The sequence below is a fragment of the Thermobia domestica genome, chromosome 11, assembly GCF_964235325.1.
Source record: "Thermobia domestica chromosome 11, izTheDome1.hap1.1, whole genome shotgun sequence".
NCBI lineage: Eukaryota > Metazoa > Arthropoda > Insecta > Zygentoma > Lepismatidae > Thermobia > Thermobia domestica.
Window position 1 is genome coordinate 183,856,891 of NC_137464.1, and position 23,319 is coordinate 183,880,209.

The 23,319-nt window shown below is 35.1% G+C and overlaps 1 protein-coding gene across 1 annotated transcript in view; it reads left to right on the forward strand.

Moving 5' to 3' along the window:
- Positions 1 to 15,623, forward strand: part of Tektin-A (Tektin A) — a 94,426-nt gene extending 78,803 nt beyond the window's left edge. The window contains exons 5-7 of the mRNA XM_081731420.1: positions 5,071 to 5,293; positions 7,256 to 7,410; positions 15,342 to 15,623. Coding sequence (XP_081587546.1) covers positions 5,071 to 5,293; positions 7,256 to 7,410; positions 15,342 to 15,555 — 592 coding nt within the window. The 3' untranslated portion in view covers positions 15,556 to 15,623. The remainder of the gene's footprint in view (positions 1 to 5,070; positions 5,294 to 7,255; positions 7,411 to 15,341) is intronic.
- The last annotated feature ends 7,696 nt before the right edge of the window (positions 15,624 to 23,319 follow it).

The window sequence follows — 23,319 nt, forward strand, 5'->3', positions numbered from 1 at the left end:
TGGATTATGCTAGATCTAGCACCAAGATGCTACATATGGCTTCACTGACTGGCACACGCGAACGCGGTGAAAAAATTCAAGCATGTGCATTAAGGTTCCTCCTTCCACCGTGCACGGTGGCGCCGCCTGAGAATCACTACTTTGCGTGGAAAAAATTAAGGTCGGATACTTTTTAGACAGGCCTCGTATGAGGATAATAGAAAGAAATGTAGAAGTTTTATTAAATGCCTACAGCAACATGAGTTGGAAGTGAATGCAGAAAAAAAATAAATGCATGGAAGTTCGTCGTGACCATGATATTCCAAATTATGGATACGTTAAAATATCAAATAATACTTCCTACCAAGTAGATACTTTCAAATATTTTTGGATCAATATTAACAGATCAAAATCATATTCACTAAGAAATTCAATGTCGACTGAAAACAGGGAGTTGTGTTATTATTCAGTCCAAAATATTTTGTCTTAGCGAATTCTGTCTAAGAATTTGAAGCTTAAACTATATAAAAGGATAATTATTTCTGTTGAACTGTATATTATTATTATTATTATTATTATTATTATTATTATTATTATTATTATTATTATTATTATTATTATTACTATTATGTATTTTGTCTTTTCCCGAGTCTTGGAACTAATGAGTTTTTTTTCTTTTTTTCTTTTTTTTTTTAAATTTTAGGTTTGGGCTTGGAAAGGTTTCTTCTACGTTTTTCTATTTGTTACTCTCTCTGTCCATTTTATATTCTCCATCTTTTTTCTACAGCTCATTTTGAATCTCTAAATATTTCTTCCCTAATTTTCTTAATGTCCAAGTCTCAGAACCATACAATTCAATACTCTATATATGGACTTGACCAACTTTTTCCATAGTCCAATATTAAACGTGCTCATTAAGAGGGATCTTTTCTTGTTAAATGTTTCTCTGGCTACGGTAATTCTTGACGTGATCTCTTGGATGCAGTAAGTGTCTCTCGTCAAAATACTTCCCAGGTACTTGAAATTATCGATCTCTCTGTTCTACTCTGACCCGTAAGGACGCGTTTCCACGAAATATTCTCATGACTTTCGACTTCTCGATATTGATTTCCATTCCATATAGTTTTACAGTGTCAACTATTTTGTCAATCATCTCCTGTATTCTTTCTTCTGTTCTAGCTATAATAACCATATCATCTGCATATCTGATCTTGTTATTTATCTACTTTTCAATTTTGAATTCTGACAGGAATAACTGATGCCACCCCAATGAATGTTTGATAAAAGAAGCATTAATGGGAATTGGAGATTTGAAGTTGTACTGTATGGTTGCGAACCATGGTCGTTTATTTTGAGGGTAGAAAGCAGACTGAGAGTACCTGAAAAGAAAATCTTAAGACGAATATTCGGACCCAAGAGGGTCGGAAGTGGGGTATTGTAGAAACTTCATTACGAGAAACTGCATAATTTATACCGGTTAACTAACATTGTTGGGATCATTAGGTCTAGGAGGTTCAGATGGATAGATAATGTTGCCAGAATGGAAGAAAGTAGAAACACTTTCAATTTTTAACTGGAAACTTAATTTTAAAAAAAAAACTGTTAGAAAGACTTAGGCGCAGATCAGAGGGCCATATTAAAATGACTCTCGCAGAAATAGGAATACAAGGTAACAAAATGAATCCAGTTGACTAAGTCAATGGATGGCTTTTGTAAATGCAGCACTGAACATTTGGAGTCCAAAAACCATTGAGTTAGTTAGCTAAAAGTTTCATCGTACAATATTTTCACTTTTTATGTGTAACAGTTCGGAAGTAGCACGTAATAATACGAGTAGTAACGTTTTTCCATCTAATGATAAGTTCATCGCACATCGCACAGCACAGCTTTTTACATTATTGGCTACTTGCTGGAGGAAAGGTAAATGATAGGTAGTCTAGAGCAGTGCTTTCTAGTCTTTTTTTGAGAGTCGACACACTTTATTTTACCTCCGCCTTTGACACACTTAGGTTAAGGTTGAATTCAACAGTGTATATGTGCTGTTAGAGGCTTCGACTGGTACAGTCTGCCTCGAAATTGATCCTAACTTTTTCTTAAAGGGTTCATGGAGAATAAAAGATGTCGATTAAAGTCCAAACTTATAGTTCTTCTTGGTGACACATTTATTTTTAAATCGTAAATTTCGCGACATGGTCTATGAGGCAGAGGGGACACACTGGATGGGAAAAGTTGATCTAGAGTATAACCAATATATGACTCCAATCATTATATTGCGTAATGTTTCATTAAAATGGTTCAGTATTTTTGAGTCACTGATAGTTATTAAACAATATACAATGCATACTCCACTCCTTAGTTTTGTTAGTATAGATATCACAACACGTTACAGCATAATCATACATATAATATAAAGTGTTTTCCTGCTCGTGTGTTTGTCCACTGCCTACACTGTTGGCTTAGCATAATTGTAGGTAACTCTAGGGAAGAAATTACAGAGTGCTTGTAACTTTTACGATGCGTATTCTAAGGGGGAAAGGAGATTCAAAATTTATGTGTAAAATAGAGTGTCTCACCAAGCCTGTCAAGTGAGGCAAACTTGACATGAAACTTGACATATAAACCCCTTATTTAAAACAAGTCTCTTTTTCTTTCGAGAATTGTGCTTCTGAGGGGGAAGTAGGCAATTTCCATAAATCTTTCTCCACTTAAATCGATCAGAAAATGGGTGAATTGTTTAAAATGAACATTAAAACATTACAATTGGTTCAAGTTTTTTTTAATGTTACCTTCATTAAACTGCGTACCTGAAAAGGGAGAGATTCAAATGATGCCGAAACTAGAGATACCTCACGAGCCCTTCAACGTCTTAGCTTTTCCGAAAATTCCACATCTAAAGGGGGAGAGGCAATTTCTATAATATTTTAATTTTACATTTTGTATCATAACATTGCAAAAATAATGAACAATTGAACCGTTCAAATCAGTTTTTCAAAATAGTTCGAACTTCGGTAAATGTAAATTGATTTCATTGAACTTTTATTTAAATGTTCTAGGGAGAAGAGTGTTTTTAATTTTTCTTACTGCTCCACTTGGAATGAATTTTTGAACATTGTTATCCTTGCATTGAGTTTGAACGTTGCTTTTTATAATTTCCTTTCCATTCAAATAGTTATCCTAAGTGGTGAAAGAGGTTCAAATATACTTTTCATATCTTTCAGATATTTTTTATAAACCCATCTTCCCTTGGGGAAACCAGGTAAAAACGTTTCTCATCGGCAGTAAAACAGTTTAAGAGCATTAGAAGGCACGAACCATTTTTGAATAAATCTAATATCACATTTCAAAGAGTTAGCTAGTTCCTATTGTTCCCAGCAGGCACAAGGTAGACTGGCCTGATTTTCCTCTGAGTAATGTCGCTCACAGATCTTAATTTTTGAAGGAAAAGTCCGTTTTGTTTCTGTGCAAGCTGTATTTTAGCTAGTATTTTACGCACACACACACCCCTCCCCCCCACACAAAGGTAGTGTGCTACAGTTAGTTAAACTTTTTCGATATTGCATTATGTCATAATATGTCATATTCTTATTTATATGTATAGTGTATTATACTACTTCTTTCTTGGATCACAGAAACATGAAAAGGATCTCCCACTTCTACAATATACTTTTTAAAAAATTTTAGGGATATTGAATTGAACACAAAGATTTTGTGTAATAACATTCTACCTAATATCATCTTCTGTTTATGCGGAGATCGGGTTTACCCTGTCCTTTTAATAAGCCTAATAAATCGCCTGACACCTACAAATCGCTAGGTAGACCAATGTTTGCACTAATAAAAAAGAAGGAAAGAAAACGTTTTTTTTTTTAAATAATATCTCAATATTGGAATAAGTGACAGTCAGAAGTATGCTATGTATATTGCGTAGTCTAGATATTTGAAACTTTCAAAAATTGTTCATTAAAATTTGGAACGAAATAAATGTACGTTTAAATTTTTCCTGATGATTGCTATAGAATGAATACGTTTTACGTAAATTCTTAGAAAAGAACTATTTCGATGTTTATCCCGCCTATTTCTCAATGTGATGTTTTGGCTCTGCTGCTAAACGTATGATGGAAACTCTCCTTCTGTGTAATCATGTACATCCAATAAAACATCTTTTGAAATGAAAATTAACGTAAATTCTCTCCACTCTACCAAGTTATGAAGGTTATGAAGGTTATGTGATGTCTTTAACAGTTTCTGTTTAAAAACTGTTACGAGATAATAACCGTATCATTTGTATTTAATATGTTTGGTAAACTGAAATATGTTCATATTATAATTTTAATTATGAAATGTCTAAATTATAGTAATTGTCATGTAATTAACTAATTATAGTAATTGAGTCGTCCAGTTCCGAAATGGCGCTTGTCCATTTATATCAAATCCCAGAAAACCGAGAAAAAACTGAAGGATCAATGCATTTTGTAGAACTGGAAATATTTAAGGATGTTGAAGTTTCTCACATGAACACACTGAAGTATTCCGAGTTCTACAAAACATGCAGATCCAACATTTTTCTAAGTTTTCTGGAATTATTTTGTTAATAGACAAGAGCTGTTTTCGAACTAAACGACTCAATTATAAGGTTGCAGTACTATGTATAGTACTTTTTTTGTCTTAAACCAGGTAGGAATGTAAGAATGTATTGAGTATTTTAAGAAATCGATCTAAAAATTGTAACCCTATTTATTTTGGACATCTTATTTGAGGTATAGTCAGAAAAGATGGGTTTTTTGAAAAAATAAAAATAAATGTTTAATGTGGGTTAAATTGCAAACTCATTCTCATATATTCTCGATTATGAAAATAAAAAGACGTTAAATTTCAGTCAACTAACTTAAATGTGCCCAATATGAATTGAATTGATTTAATGGATTAGTTAGATTTAAACTTTTAACTATGCTCTTATGTGAGAATGCCACAGCGTATTGTATAGTAAATAAAAATAAATATTATAATTAAAGATTGTAATATAAATATGTACAAAATGTAAAAAAAAAAACAATATATTAATAATATCGACGGCTTTTTTATTCGTTGCAGACAATCAACTCCGGAAAGCTGGGCAAATTTCACTGCAGAGAACTTGGCTTTAGCTGAGAAAGAGAGAAAAGCCTCGGAACAATTGAGACGCCTGATGGATACTATTCTTACGAATGCGGCTAGTGATATGAGAACTCAATGCGACAGAGTGGAATCTGCTCTTCAGAGACAAATTGCAGAGACTGACCAAGTAAGACGAGCGTTGGAAAACGATCTTGTGCAGGTAAGGCATCATTCTATAGTTAAACCACTTATGGTCTCCAGGGGCCACTGATTATCTGCTCCATTTCATTTTTTTTCTAAGTGATAAGGAAAGATGACTGACGTGTCTAAAAATAGTTAAGATTTATATTTAAAAATATACTTTAAGAGACAGCAAACCTGGTTACAGAGTAAAAGATGCCATAGGCCCGTATTTATATATTGTACACCCCGTGTGCTGTTAATAATCTCCCCACACAAACTTATGTCTCAAACAAGGAAATAAGCCGTGATTTTGCCAACATACTAGCTCTTGTTGAGCAGTAATTTCGGTATTACAAGTTACTACGTAATTTTAAATGGCCTAATCCTCTCAATGATGAATTTGATGTGGTGTTCTGCCCGGAAGTTGGTGACTATGGTAGATGTCACTAATTATTGGTGATAACTGATAAAAAATAACATATGTTTACATTATTCACCGTCAGTAATGGTTTATTAACATCTATATTAATGATACAATAAGCTGTCTGTCTGTATGTAGAGATTTCCAACTCGATAACCATAATACTCTCAAAGATAGGATCCAAATGACCTGTTCCGGGTATGAGCTGAGATATGAAGGTGCAAAATCCCCATAATAATAAGATAGGGGCATTTTGAAAATAACCGAAAACGACCAATATTAGAGTTGAATTCATAGCTTTTGGGGTCGGTAAGATGAATAGTGACAATTTTAATCCAATTCAACTTCAAGGTCATACTCCACTCCCCAGGGTGAGGGTGAGATTTTAAAAGTAATCGACAACGACAGACATTCGTGTCGAATTCATAGTTTTCGAGGTCGCTGAGTTTAACTGCATCAGTTTTCATTATGTTTTAAGTTCATCCTCACCCCTTAGGGTGGGGATGGGAGAGGATGACTTTTTAAAAACAATCAGATAAGCTTGCTAATTAGTAACTACTGTAATGAGAGCGAATTAAACACAATAACACATTTTCTTGCGCTTGCGCGGGACTCTGCGAGTTGCTAGTTTGTGAATCTTAAAAAATCTAAAAATTTTACTGCCCCCTAAATTCTGCCTCACAAAACACTTATATATTGATTTTATCTATTGTATTTGATAACCCAGCCGAAAATTCTTGGCTGGCCATTTTCGATATAAATCATTGTTAACTTCACTTACATGTTACTAAATACGGAAATTGGCATCACATGTTAGTTATGCTCTTAATACAACCTTAAAAGCGACTCTGCATAAAGTCTATAATGTTTTCGTCAGAAGCGCGAAAGCTCTACTGTAGACGTGTGGAATTGTCGTTCGAAGATGATCTCCCTCTTCCCAGCATCTGTGTCCGTAATAGCCAATCACGAAAATTGCTCTCTTGAGGTCCCAAATAATTAACTATACATTACCCCACATTCGAATTTTTACAAAGATAACATATTAATTCACTCTATGAAGTAAGTTTCATTTCATGAGTTGTGAAACTAAGATATACTTAAGAAATATATGAATTCAATACTCAAACTTGAAGTAGTACAATTGCAACTAATCATTGCAATAGGGGAATAAAATAAAAAAAAAAAAAAAATAGATTCTGCCCTTGGATGCCGAATCCATGTTGAAAAAATATTACTCACTCTCTTATTGTTCTATGGAGGTGAATATTAAAACCAGAAGTTCTAATTGGTATTTATCACTTCGGGTTACAATAGAGGAATAAATCCAGAGGTAAAACGAGATTCGGTCAAACATGATTCGGCGAACATGGTGACTACCCAGGTATATATTATTATTGCACAAAGGAACTAGCTCGTGAAAGTCGAAAAATCTATTAATAAATCACTGGATATTTCATTCAACGTATCATCTTCGAAATTACTATAAGTAAATTTTGTCTTAACCATCATATCAGTAGTGCATTGAGCATAAGTATCAGAAAACACTAGTTAGAAAAGTATATGTATCTTTGTTTTCAGATACTGCAGCGCATAGCAGATACTGAAAAACTGATTGAAAGTCTTAAACAAGCTATCAGAAGCTTTGACAACAAATTGAAGAAAGCTCAAACAAGGCTGGACAACAGATTACAACGTATGAGAGTTGAGAGCTGTAGAGATGAAGCACAAGTTGGGTAAGTGACTGATCTTTTCCGTCAGAAGCTTTATACACAATTTCTTTTATATGATAGTTATGCAATATGACTAGGATAAAAATAAAAAAAAAGAGTTAAAGGCTGGATGAACAGGTGGTGGCTCCTGATTGGCTGTGAGACAGTTATGAAATGACAGCCAGTACATCGTGAATAGTTTCTACCACTTCTCATTTACAATTTGAAACACTTAGAGTTCCGGTGCTCAAAACCAGTACTAGAGTTGCGGTACTTAAGTTTAATTTACAATACATTCAAAAAATTTAGGCAAAAATTAAAGAATGCCCTGGGTATGCTTGTAGTTCGATTATATAGAGATTGACGGATCCTTCTCAAATAAACTATCCTCAGATTTTACAGTTTTACATAAATGAAGATGAGTATTTACAAGTTAGTTAAGAAAGAAAGAAAGCAATTCGTGTTGTTAAACTTATGCACATTTATTCTAGAGATTCTCTAGTCACTCATTTCTGTATTTTTTCCTGACGAACCGCAGAAATTCTGCGTTTGTTAGTTCGGCGATGGGCTACAAAGTCACTTACAATTTGGATTATTTCTTGGATCAATTTCTTACTTGATTTCTATATTTCCAACTAGATCAGTAACGGCAAACTTCTTTAAACTAAGGGGCCGCAAAGGGAAATTCTATGTGGCGAGGGCCGCAATAATACGTCAGATTTATAGTCTATACTCATGACACTCTAGGCTAGAAATCGTTGAATTTATCTGTCCTACCCTAACTTTACCTAATATTGCCTAACGGCATTTTTGACGTGTCAGTTTTTCGATTGTCGGTCGATGTTGACCGCAACTCCAAGTTTACATAATTCAAGATTTTTCTCACTCAGAGAACATTATTTGAAGAAAGACACAATTTATTCCAAAGATTAAAACAATACTAAAATTTTCCAATAGTTATATTTCAATTATAGTTTTACCTACTTCTGTTTCAATGTGAACGCTGTAGACGTGCATGAGAATTAACCAATTCTTCAAAGTCAATTTCGATAGGAAAAGAACACAGATGTAACAAGTCATAGAGGTGAGTATCACTCAGTCGATTTTTTTTAGCAGATTCTATTGCTTTGATACAGGAAAATGTACACTTATACATGTAAGTACTTGTGGGAAATGTATGAAGTTTCTTGTTCCAAACGTTGATCTAAAAAGCATCAAACAACTAGTCAACCCGTCTAGATTTGCAATTAAGTCTGAAATGCTTTGGTTTCGTACTCGTAACTTTAAATACAGTTCATTAAGGTGTTGCGTAATATCTGTTAGGAATGTAAGACTGAACTCTGGATTCTGTAGCTCAATTAATACAGCCTCGAAAAATTTGTTATTGATTTTACCTAGGAATTCGACAACTTCCTTTCTTAAGGAAAAGAAATCGTTTGAGACAATTTCCCTCACTCAAACAATAAACTTCGGTGTGTAGAATCAAATCACCATGCTCCGATTCAAGTCCTTCTAGAAAAGAAAGAAACTTGAGATGACTCAATGATCGGTATCATCTACTCTTTGTCACTATATTCATAGGACTTTTCATCTGCAAATACTTGGCACACAAAGCTTCTTGGTGAACAATACAATGCAGAGCTGGACAGATAATACAATCTTGACGCAATAAGACAATTAAGCCAGCATGAGATCCCTCCAATGATTTAGCGCCATCAGTAATTATTGCAGAAAATTTCTTTGCACCACCAAGTACACTAAACACTTACCTTACTGCTGCATATATATCATTGCCTTTTGTAGTGACATGAAGTGGAGTAACAAAAAGATCTTCATAAACATCCAAATTCTTAAAAGTAGTTCTAATGCAGGTTAAAAGCTGAACTGTATCGGTCGATACATCAATGGCCAATAAAAGTACTCACACAGATCAATGAAAGTTTTTAATTTATTGTGAACATGAGTACTTAATTCTTCTGCTAAATTTTAAAAATATTTGTAACCTTTATTTATTCAAGCTGCAGCGTGAACAGAAATGGCACCTTTAAATTTTTAGATACCTAACGTACCCAAATGAAAGGAATAAAACACCAACCCAACTAATCTTAATATTAAATTTATTTTTGGTTTCCTCGCCTAAAACATACGTCCACTTTGTGTGTTAGTCCAAGTCATACATTTCTAAGTATTTAAATATGTTTCTGTACCCAATAATATATATATAAAGGTTAGCGCTTATCTTCTCGAAGACCGCACGAGAATACCACGCGGGCCGCATGCGGCCCGCGGGCCTGTACTTGGCCATCTCTGTACTAGATAAATAAGGCATGCTTGAAATGAATCAGCTATGAATAATACTATTCCAAAATAACTGCTCTTCTGATTGAGTATTATTTTAAATTTTGTTGACTTTATTGAGCTTGTTTTTATGTCAAATGTAGGAGGGGTGGGCTGAAAGGTTCTAACGTTGTCTGGGACCCGGCTGTGTTAGGGATCTGAAATTTCGTCCAATGACTTCCCTTTCTTCACATATCAATCTCTCACGTCCAGTAGCGGCGGTTGGAAATTAAAAGTGGGGGGGGGGCAAGATATGATCTGAAAAATTGTATATCAATGTATGATTTCCTGGTTGTTTCTAACACTGATGAAAGGTTGCACGGGCGTCTCTGGCGGGAGGGACGAGGGGGACGCATTCCCCCAATATTTTGAAGTACAAAATACTCAATATTTTTTCTAATTTTATTTATTTACTAACGACAGAATAACATAAATATTAATAATAATTGTATTTATTTGGAATATAATATTCATGCTATGAAACGATTATAACAGAGTTCTTGATATACCTCAGGAGCTCCATGAAAATAAGCAGAAAGATAAAATGGAATCGAAGATAATAAACAGGTTGAGCTAGTTAGTACCATTTAAATCACTTTTCGGAAAGGAGGATAAAAGAAGCTGTTGCAATCACACAAGGAAAAACGAACCTTAACAGGGACAGAGGATTCCAACTGAGTGAAACATGGACCCCAATCATATTCCGCCATTTCAAGCATCAATCAGAAGCTGTTACTTCAACCACCAATCAGAAAAGTTCAAATGCACACACACACACACACACACACACACACACACACACATGCAGTGACTTTTTACACGCGGATTTGTTGAAGTGTAAATAGAACGAAAGAAGGGTAAAATAAATAATAGGAAAGTGCGAGAAAAGAGTCATTTTAATTTGAGAGAGGGACAAAGAGCCTGGAAATCAGGGAAGTAAACTAAATCAGTCATGCTGCATGCAATAGGGTATTTACAAGCAAAATCAGACTTGAAAGGGTAGAAAAATCCATGTAAACATATCTGTATTAACTTAATATCTGTTATTTTATAAAACCTATCTGAATATGTTACTTTTAATGCAAATCTGTGTTACCTGTATTGGAGGAATGTATTGTTAGTGAGATATCTGTTATTTTTCAAGCATGCAAGTCCCATCTAAGTCTTAATTCTCTTACGGTTAATTTGTGCAATTTTGCCAATTTTCATGTGTACCGTCGTCGAGCGTTACACTCCACTTAGATGTTGTTAAGTACAGAATATGTTTTTCTTTCCAGGAAACTTCCAAATTAAGTGTGCTATTTCGTGATTCCCACCTTGTATTAACTTTCAAACAAACATATAATTAAAGTTTTAGTTTTGCTTATAATTTTCCTGGCTTCCCCATCCTCAAGGAATTTCTGTGATTGTACATTTTTCATTTATTTATACAAATGTGTGGACATTATCGGCATTTACAATCTTAAGCAAATCACATATAAAGTATGACGTTCCTGGCGAGCACACTATCCTGGAAAGAAAGAAAAGAATGGGGAGGGAAGGAAGCAGCCTAGGATCTGTATGTTAGGTACTATCCCGGTATTTGTCTGGTGTAAATGAGGAAAACCCAGGAACAACTTCATTCACGATAGCTAGCCTGAAAAAGCTGTTACACCATTTCTACCGAGTAACACCTCTGGGAATCGAACTCTTAAGGGCATACACTTTTAAGTACTAAAGGAACATTATTGGCAGTATTTAAGTAGATGCCATTTAAAAATCATTTTATGTCTCTGTCAGTAAACGAAAATTAGTTATATCAATTCTCTATCATGAAACAGTCAATATAATGTTTAAAAGTTATGAAATTTCACACAACATATTCTAACTTCAAAGAAGTTCTCTCAATACCAATTTCTTTTATAATTCATTCAGCCGGTACTGGAAGATTGTAAAACATGGGTGTTTAAATAAAATGCGTAATAGGTCCTATAGTTTTTAACGTAGAAAGTTTTAACGTGATTTTTATCATTTTCAGCATTACTGTAAAACTGTAAAAAGAGGCATTTTTGGCCCATGTTTGTTGGGACAATTTTTTAGGGCACTGCATACATTTAGAGTATTAGACGATTAGTAACTGTGATCACAAATAATTTTAATTTTCTCAATTTACTGTGTGTATGTACACATTTATTTTAATTGTTGATTTAAAGATAACTTTTATTTACATACAATTTGTTCATAGTTGTAGAACTTTTTTCTTTTGGTTTATATAACACGATTTCTTGACGATTGTACTACTATGAATAAATTGGAAGCTGCATCTTTTATTTTAAAGCTTCATATTTTTCATCAACCACGATTCATGATCCCTTAGTATACTAAGCTTCTTTTTTATTCCTTCAATCCCTGAATAAACTACTCTATAATCAATTGTTGTGCCTTGAAGACAAATCGTCATAGGGTTAAGAACTTAAAATATCTTATTAGAGATATATATTACAGCAACAACTTCATAATAAGTTGTTTGAGTAAACCTTTACATGTAGCTATAGTATCGCCATATGGATCTTTGTCTGTACTAAGTTCATAAAGAATTTTGTTTCATCACATCCAAACAGGTCAACACAGTTCTTAGAGCATCGTTTTTATTTGTCTTCCAATAGTATCCACTCTTTTCAATGTCTTTCTTCTGTTCGTCTTTTCTTCAGACTTCTCTAAGTTGTCTGCAAGTTTGAATTGTCGGTCATGATCAGAAAACGAAACGTACAGCTTCTCTATTAAGGAAAATATATTCTTCATTTCTGCACAAATATCTACGGATTTTTTAAGAACTAATACAAACCTATGCGTGTAACACCACACATACAACTCATGTACCACCTCCGTCCATTCTTTGACCAATCATATCTTGGAGATTGATGTTAAGATGTTTCTAAGAGTTAATTACATAACTAGATATATTTATGCCAATTGTGTCTCAACTTGTGAAAACCGATAACAAATGCTTCACCGATTTTAATTCTAAATTTGCATCACACGAGTGTTGCACGTAGCGAACTAAGACTGCCGTTGCTTTTTTTTTATTTGTGTCATATGTAAAGTCCACAATGATAGAGTAGTATTAAGAGGGGGAAAAATACATTGTGCAATAGTAGATACAACAAGCTTGATTATAACATCTATGCGGTCAAAGGTGTTTCGGTAGCTTAAAAGGTCGGAGCCCATCTTCCTATCTTTTCATCTAGAATCTCTAGACTCATGTATCTTTTCACAATATAGTCGAGCGTGCGGGTTATGTTTCACCAAGAGTCGAAATAATTTCAATTTTCTCGTCATGCAATCTTTCTTACTAAAAGCCAGCATTTCCTCGCTTAAGTATTTGCAACCGTCAATAATAACCTTCATTACTTCTCGATGATGATTTACAAGTTCATTATTTTGCAACATAAGACTTGTATCAATCCGATTTCCTGCTAACCATTGTATTCTTGCAATTTGACACCCGAAATGCCGTTTTGATACTTCGTAGACCTCTAAATCTCTAGAAGCACTATTTCCTATCCATTCTTTGTACCCGTTGTAGATCATACGGTCTGATTTCTTGGTGATGCAAACAGCATACAATGACGCAGAAAGCCGCATCTTTAGATTTGCTGTAGGTTAATCATTTTCGCCTTTTGGTATAATAATGTAGTAATTGACTTGCTACCTAGTTTTTACGTTTTTTTTGTCTTTGCGTGAAATGTGGCAATTTAAAATAATTATTTTAAATTAAAACAATGCCCCCCAAAATTTTAATGACACCATTGGAGTCATGTCCCCCCTTCCCATTGTGGACACCCCTATCTGTAGATATTTCCGTTAATTTCCATTAAATCTTTTGACACAAAGCCGCCAGAAGAAATACATTTCTTTAAACCAGCTCCCATATTAAAAGATTTTGCAGAATCACGATAATTTTAACGCACGCGAAGTTTGATTTAGTTAATAACTAGCAGAATACCCGTTCTTCGCATGGGGAGAATAGTTTCATTTTGGACATAAAGGTGACCAAAATTTTCACCAATCAACTTAAGGACCCCAAAAACAATTAATTTGAAACTAATATCGGTAATTTTCAATGACTTTTACCTATTACCATCCGCCCATAAGAGTAACGGGGGATGAATTTGAATTTAAACGACATAGATGCGACACTAATATTCGTCATATTGTTTGTACATCTTTCCTCCCTCTCCCCCTAGTTGGGAGCTGAATTTGGATTTAAACGACATCGGAAATATCACTATCCACTTCAGTGACCACGGAAACCATGGATTCGACACTAATATCGATCATTTTCGATTATATCTCCAAGTTGCGTCTTCGATGTGAAATGATAAAAAACATCCCTGGCCTGAAACTATTATATTGAAATTTTAATTGAGATCAGTCGGGTGGTTCGTCATTAACTTACAAAATAGTCACTTTCATTTTTGTATATATAGATTGCGGAATAGGTTAATAATTGCAAAAATTACGAATTTTTGAAAAGTTCCAACTTCCGCCATTTTGAAATTTATCATACCTTCTTGCTGGCTAACAAATATTTATTTATTTATTTATTTATTTATTTGCCATCAACACAACAGGCATAAGCCCAATTATAGTGTTGGTGTATTACATAATACATTTACAATAGTTTTCTTAAACATAGAGTTCATATTGCAGATGTCAATTTCTTTGTGTTTGATACATATTTTGTTGTAAGTAGAACACATTCTCCAAATTGGTGATTTCAATAATACGTTGGTCCTTGCTTTTTTGCAATAAAACAGACCAGAGTTATTAGCACGAGTTTTAAGTGTCGGGACATGAAAATTTAATGTTGATATGAGATCCGTACAATTAAATTCGTTTTGTACTATTTTATGGAGAAAAATCAAATCTGTCACATTTCGCCTTTGCTCAAGTGTAGGGATACAGAAGTTGTCTATTAATGTTAGATAATTTTCATAATATGGATAGATTCCAGTTGTCTTGTACATCAAGTATTTGATAAATTTAGATTGGACCTTTTCCACTTGGTGTCTTCTAGGAGGAAGACGAACAGAAAAATTACATAGAATTTTTCTCAATTTCTGATGGGTTTCTGCAGTAAAGTAGCGTTGTAAAAATGTTCCTTATACCTATATAAAATGAACGCTATATTTAAGAAATGGCTGCAATATATGTATGGCATTTTTTTTTACAGAAGTTCTTTTCTGATGTATTTTCTAAGAAATGAACTGAAAACGGAACTTCTGTACATTTCTGTACCATTTTTTTTCGGGTTCGCCCTTTTATCTACTGTACTAGGTGCTGGGAGAAAGATTCGTTTATTTTATTAAATAGTTAAAGAAAGATTAAGTTAAAAATTATCAATAGTAATTATATTTTTCTGGCTAGTTTACTACAATTAGGATTAATATTATGCATTAGAAAAAGTATTATGCATTGAAAGTTGGGTGTTCTGACAGTACGGTATTCTTTGTATAATGTTGGATATCTTGATATTATACTGTAATTTTAATAATAAAATGTTTCCTTCGATATGATGGAATTGTTTTCATGTTTTATTTTGGATATTTACAATTGTATATTTCGATAATTTACAGACTTGTTGATGAGCTGAAGAAGATTGCTGAAGATGTATCTGTGCTGAAGACTCAGTTGAAAAAGACTCAGGATTCGATGGCTGATCTGTACAAAACACGCGGAGAACTTGAGAGAGAAATTTTGGCCAAAAGAAAGACGTTGAATATTGACAAAGAGCGGCTACAAAATCTGCGTTCATTTTATCCTTCGACAGTAGCTCTTACAGGCTACTAACGTTCCTTCACAACTATAGAAATATAAACCATAACAAATATCGATATATACATTATCATGTAGAAAAATTTAGGAAAATGCAATTTATATATACATATAAAGTCTTATATGATAATTGTAAACAAAATGTGTATCGTATAGGAATGATCTTAGTATAATTGTTGTTTATCGCAATATTCTCTTTTTAAAATCAACATATTAGGATTAATGTTAATGTAGAGAATGTCAGAGTGGTTACATGTACAATTACTAATATTGCTAGTGTTAAATGCATCTTTCATTGTAATAAGAATGTAAACTTCATAACATTAACTTACTTGTGTTCATATCATTTGCTACTATCGTTTTCAGAGGCCTAAATGCGAATCGTGAATGTGTGTTGGAAAGTTGCAACTCTTTTTAGGTGTTCTAACAATGATATATTATTTTTTAAAAAACTTAACATTGAAAAACAAAATTCTTGCTGCTTTATTTTATGCTTCCTTGGACATTTTTCCTAGGTGATAATGATCAATAATTTTATTCTAATTCTATTATGAATTTGCATGCTCACAGAACAACCACCGACGCACCTTAGTGCTTGTCCAATGATTCTAAAAAGTCTCCAAAATTTGTGCAACCCGTCCACTATTGAATAAATGTAATCTCATTATAATGATTCTAGGCTTACACCAGCCTTACGTACGCCTGAATATTAAGTCTGTAAGCTTCTTATAATCTGACATTACAAGGCTTGTAGTCTTGACCAAGGCTGTAACTCACTAAATCGTGGGACATATCAATGAGATGTGTGCTAGACGAATAAAGCTAAAACTGTGACCCGATGTTGTATGGTAGTGGCTAAGTAGACGTACTATAACGCGAGCACATGTTAGATACATCTTATTTCCTAGCAACACCACAGTATTCTCATTTGTTAACAGTGATTAAAGGGAACTCAGATCGCCACCTTCAAACGCAATAAACGTTATCCCTTAGTATGTTCCTTGGTTGCAAACTCAGTTAAGACTTACCATTAATACGCAATGTAAGACTACCTCTCGAATTCCTTTATATTGACACTAACTTTATAAGCATTTTCTTTCTTTTTATCTTCTTAACATATGACTTCACTTCACTTTGATAATAATAATAAAATGTACAGGAACTAATAGCTTTAGACAAACGAATGAGCACAAGTTGTCGCCAATCCACGTTAAGATTATGGATAAGAGTATACCAGTCGTGATTGGCAATCGGAGATGAAGTAGTTACGCACGCATCCTTCATTTTTACAACTAGTCTATCTGCCGTCGGGAAGTGACGCCTCCATCGTCCAGTTCTTCGGAACTAGTCAGCCATTGGTCCTCCAGGTTGGGGGTTGTGCCGCACGGAGGGCCAATCACTCGACATTTAAAACCTGCGATCGATCAAAGTATAAAGATAAGTCTCGGATGTGGACTGCTTTCTCCGGATGCCAACCTCGCTTTGGCCTGTTTCTGATAGTTGGAATTGTGATTTGGAAGACGCATGAGCCCAGAGCCATGAGACGAAGGAGTGTAGCGCATTCATACCCAGCAGAATCAGACAGTAATGAGCTAAATGGTTGGTAGGAGTCTTGGGAAGCAAATGGTACGTGGACGTCTACCCATCCCGGCCGGCAGTTATGTGCGTCCAGTATTCGTGATGTCCGGTCAAATCTTTGAAAATATTAAAAAGCACAAAAAGCTATTAAAAGATGAAAGTTCAAAATAATAAAAGCACAAAAGATAAAAATTCCGCACACTTTGTTATCTTGTGGGCTGGTGAGATCTACCTTTTTTATTCGACAGGTTGTTTCTTTTAGTTCCAATTTTTTTCGGGCTATGCATTTCTGTCGACAGGAATGGTGCAAGAAATCTCCTTGACTGCATCGGCATCAAGCTGATTCTACGGTGAGGGCGTGCTTATGGGATAGACAGGGGAGTAGGTTAAGTTACCGTAAGTCGCTACGTTCACACGAATTTTCCCTTTATAAATATATATTTAAATATCAAGATTTTATGAATACTAACAACTAAAAAAAATCCGGACTCACCTTATCGCAAAAAGCTCAAACCAAATGAGAGCGGGACAAATTCTCAAGTTGTAGATAGTGGAAAAGACAAGTATTGTGTCGCCTGTAGTTCGATATCTTGTAATTAAAAGTAAAGATTCTGATAGTGCCAAAGCTGAAGCAAATTGTCGAGAGTGGTTTAAATGCTAGTCCCCTTTCTTCATTATAAAATTATCATTACAACGCCGGATAGGCTAAAGATATCAAGAAATTACAAAATGTCACTTTATTGGTAGAAACAATAGACGAGAACCAAAATAGTGAAGCTACTCAAATTGACTAACAAGGGACGTATGCGAACCGTGACAGTTAGATATTTATGAAAATATGAACCCTGACTGATAGTGGATCATTTATCATCGTGGTGATAGTCACTCAGCGCGAAAATGTCTTGTTTACCCGCTACGTATAATACATATACGTATTGACCGGGTGAGGCTGTGCCGAGTTATGTCCCAAAAACGCAGAAAATGAAAAATGTACGCAGGTAAGCTGATATCTACGAGAGCGGGATGCCTGACTAACAACATGATAGTAGTGCCACGAGAGCAGTGTTGCCATCCCAACCCAAAAAATACAGATAGAACTTATACCATTTTATGGCAATACACAATTGGCATAAGACGTGAGTGAAAATAAGTAAACTGGGTTATCATTGTTGCCAAATAAGGGAAAATGAGGCTCTAAAGTTGAGAAATTATGGTGTCCCTACAGAGAAATGAACAAATGTATAACAACAACAAGACTGCAGAAGGACCAAATGTACAGTAGAGAGTAAACTACCACTGCACTGCATCCAGTGACTATTGAACTTCATACAGGATTCACCCGAAAAGGGCACATGATAGTTACCGTAGAAAAAAGAAGTTCCATGAGCCATTATGCGGAAATGTGAACAATAAGTCTTCCCGTAGAGCCGCAACTCCAAAAGCGTTTGTGGAATCGATATCTCGAATCGTTCCCGAGAGCTATAAAACTAACAGTCTTGGGACTGCACACTGTATAGAATCCTGCATGCCTTCCAAACTACAGAAACGAAGACGTAGGGTCTAAAAAGTGGACAGAAAAGCAGTGGCACGAAAGGTAACAAATCTGTGACAAGAAAGTACGTCAGAATCGAGCCGCAAAGATTAATGAACTGTGACAGATGTCAGTCGAGAGCATAGAAAACGTATAGTTAGCATGTCAGACAACGATGAAGATGAAACATACTGCCTTCAGGTTACCAGTAATATACAGGTACAAAATATTTTAATATAATACATCAATGCATACAGCAGAAATGCCACAGATGGTGTGGCACAATACGTACATTTCAAGCCCTAGCCGCAAATTCGATGTGATGTATCAAACCCGTTAGTCACTGGATGTTGTGCATGCTGTGGTTTACTCCCTACTGTGAATTTGGTTCTTCTGCAGTCTTGTTGATACACATTTGTTCGTTTCATTGTACGGACCCTATATTTTCTTAACGTCAGAGCCTCATATCTCCCTTATTTAGCAACATTGATAAACCTCTTTCTGCTTATTTTCTTTCACGGTTTATGCCAATTGTTTTAATGCTATAAACTGATATACGTTCTATTTGAAAAGCTATAAGTTTTGTGTTGGGATGGCAACACTGCTCTCGTGATATTACTACCGTGTTCTTGGTTGTGAGTCCCCCTCTGGTAGGTATCAGGTTACCTGCATACATTTTTCATTTTCTGCGTTTTTGGGGTATAATCGGCACAGTCTCACTCGGTCACTGCTTGGTATATGTATTATACGTAGCGGGTAAACAAGACATTTCCGCAGCGAGTGACTACCACCACGATGATTAGTGATCCACGATTAGTCAGGGTACCTATTTTCATAAATAACTGTCACGTTTTGCATACGTTCCTTGTAAGATTGGACCAGTGAACGTGTTGGTAGAACCTCATCGTCTACTGAACGTCTCTCGCGGTATCTAAAGAAGTCAGATGAACTCGTTGCTACTCAGTTCTTAATTCTTACTTTCATGTTTATTTACACTTCTTAACTATGTGAGGTCTGGTTATTATCGACTTAAGATCAGTCCCCTGCACTGCTTCATATGTCAACAGTTCGGACACACCAGCACATCGTGTAATGCGAGTGCTGCTCTTTGTGCGAATTGTGGCTAGGGTAGTCATGGTGTTGAACCCTGTATAGCGTCTCATCCCTCTTGTGTCAACTGCAAGGGCGAGCATTCTGTTTGATCTCGGGACTGTCCAACATTTCAATGTTAGAAACATATCCCAGAACTAATGATTGTTGAGAAAATCTCTGCAGCCGATGGTATGTGTTGCTTAAAGGAAAGCATCCCTTCCTAGCTTTCTGTGCCCTTTCCTACTGTTGCAGCCACCTCTTGTAAATTTGTGACCACCAAGACGTCCGACGTTTCCACCCAAACATTTTGTCCCCGATCAAAGTTCAGAAAGTCAGAACGCACAGATTGCAGTATTTATATGAAATTTGAAACTTCATATAAAAGAAAAATAATAAAAATAATAAATACAACTTAATGTATTTGGTTATAGCTGGCAAGTTTACCTGTATTTAACATCTATTCCTACATCTCCCTTGAAAAGAAACAACGAAAACATTACAGTCACAACTTCCATATGTATACGGAGTAGAGCGGTGAGACTAATAGTTCTCTCTCTCTCTGGGTTATTTTTGTTAGCCATCAGTATCATGATCGTCTTCAGGAAGGTTTTTCGCCGAAAACTATTCCGATACATGTCCTGAAAGTTATTCATTCTTTCATTTCTTCCTTCCTCTTTTTCTACCTTTTACCGATGGAAGTTATATATATATATATATATATATATATATATATATATATATATATATATATATATATATATATACGCCAGAAAAACTATATGAAAACAGGTGCAGCTTAAGAATAGACTGCCATGAAAATATAAATTTTACGGTTAAAATAAATGTGTTCATGTAAAAGAATGCTGTGTGAAATATTAAGTTCCACTGGCGGCCAATTTCTGAAAGGTATAGGAAACCAATAATTATGTCTACAAGTGTAGGATTATAAGTGGTTAAAGCATGACAGGTGCTATATTAGGTTAAAATGAATGAATTTATTTGGAAGACGACTGCGTAACACGTTAACATCCATTGCCAAAGTGTTAATGGACAATGTGGGATACGGGTATTTTACGTGTACAAATATTGAGTTACTACTATCAAAACTATTACAAGAGCTCTAAGCTATACAATTGCGCTAATTCTGTATGACGTAGGATATTCCACTATCCTAATCTCCGCGTATATCCTCAGTTACTGGCGATCCGCTCCCCATTGATGCACCCCGTGCGGGGCCCTTGCTGCACTGCTCCCCTGGGGGTGGTTAGATAACATTTTCGCTTTAATGGCTACCTAGCACAGGTTGATTTGTGTTTGTGGCGTAGTTGTTTTTAAGGTGCCTGTTCGGATGCTAACTAATACCAGTATGAGGAAGTTCTCATAAAGTGAATCTGCATTTATGAATATAATCTCTAGCCTGAAAAACAATTTCTAAGGCTGTACGAGTGAATCAATATCATTAATGAAATAATGAGATATGGTAAGTTAGCACGTAGTCTTTCAGGGGCACACTGGTTTCAAGGACTATTATAAATTTGTAAGTAATTGTTTGGACATGCATCAAGTTAATAACAGTTCAAAGTCTGTACTCCTCTTGTAAGCTTTCATCGAATTATTGTGTAATCTTCCAAAAGACAAGTATTAATATTAATAACCCAATATATACGGACTTCTCCAATTGATACGGAGCACATTGACCCCAAATTGATCCTGTTCGCACATGCCGCGTTGACTATGTATGCTACTAGCTTGACTTGTCCTTCCCAGATTTCAACACCTTGCTATGAGTTAAGAAACAAATTCAGTATTGATATAGTACCTAATAAAGTAGAAAATTCGCTAATAGTATAAATGATTTTACAGAGAGCGAATTCGTATGGTATAGGGGAAAACGGGGTAACGGCACGCTGTGTATAATGGCACGCATCCCTGTTTACAAAGAAGCAGAAGAAGGAAAACGCCTGCATGGTACTCCACCCCACCAACAACGTCCCCAACGAACATCACTTGAGTGGGAGAGCGCTGCAGAGAACGCACTGTGGAGTATGGGGTCATTCCATAGTAACGGACGGGACATTCATAGATATTTCAAGTACAATGAAGTTTAATTTTCTAGTTGTCCTTAATAATTATAAATGTAATATACACAACAGGGAAAACGTAAGTAAAATAGGCTTTCTGTAGCTTAATTTCAGAATATTGTCAGAGATATGAACTGAGTTGTTAATATTTTTATGGAGCGTAACGGACGGGACACACATTGGACGTGGTTCGCAACTGTCAAATAGGTAGTATAAATTTCTGCGAATTGTTAAGAAGTTCGCAAATATTAAGTATAGTACGAGGCGTCTTGATCTTTCAACTACTGCTACACAACATATTGTGTCAATTTGGTTTGTTGGACATGAGTTCTGCTTGATTGATTAACCATAGTATAGCGAACGGACGGGACGTAACGGACGGGACAATTTGTCCTATGTTTCAAAAGCCATATTTTATACATACTACGTTATAATTTATAATACACGTTTTACAATATGTGTGATATGAACATAGTTTTACTGATGTAACGTTATTTGTAACTAATAGGATTGTCTATTACACAACAACTTTGGCAACATAAAGACCATAGACGTATTCTGTAGAAAAAAAAACAAAACAAAAAATCAATTTTCATCGTCAGAGTACACATCAGAAAAAGACAGTTTCTGTTATACTGCTTCTTTTGTATTAAACATACTCAAATCGAAATCAGAACTACTGCTGCTACTACTACTATCGTCCTCGTCTAACACTGTATATGCATGGAGCTCTGATAAAGCTGTTCGTCCAGCTACAACCTGAAATGGATTGATGCCCCTAAAGTAATGTTTGGTTTGAATGTGTGGTATAGCCTTAACAGTTTTCCATCTGTTTTGTAGGACGGATTTCTGCATGTCTATTGTTCGAGTGTCAACAAAATAGAGTTTTATCCCTTTACAATAAGAAGAAGCAACATGAAAAAACTCTTTGGCTGAGCTGACCATCACCGTTCTTTCTTTAACCCTCTGCCAGACCGTTCTTTTTTAAAGTCCCGCCAACACCATCGACAGCTCCTTTACCGTGGGATGTTGCAAAGAAATTAAATTCTCCCTGTACTCCGAAATTGTTTTCCATGTAACACATGTTTGCAATGTTAAACTTGTTTTTAAACTGCGCGGCACAGCCATCAGAAAATATAGACACTTCAGAAACATTGAAATTTGATCGAAGATCGTTAATAATTATCTTCAGAAAACACCACACACTAACCTTATCATAAAACACATGATCACTCACAATAGCGTAAGAGATGGTATGATTTTTAACCCATGCAACACATGTGAAAATTGTAACTTGTTCTTGATTCCAATGTGCACTTTGTATTTCATCTTGGGTTAGAGTAGTATAATTCTCTGCGAAGTCCACTTGTAACACTGCTTCACATTCTTCCACGCTTCTTTATTTATATTCAAAATGTTGTTCTTGTGTCTTTTTCACAAAATAATGAGTCTTGAAATTTGTCAGTTGACCCTGAAGTTCATTTATAGCATCAACTA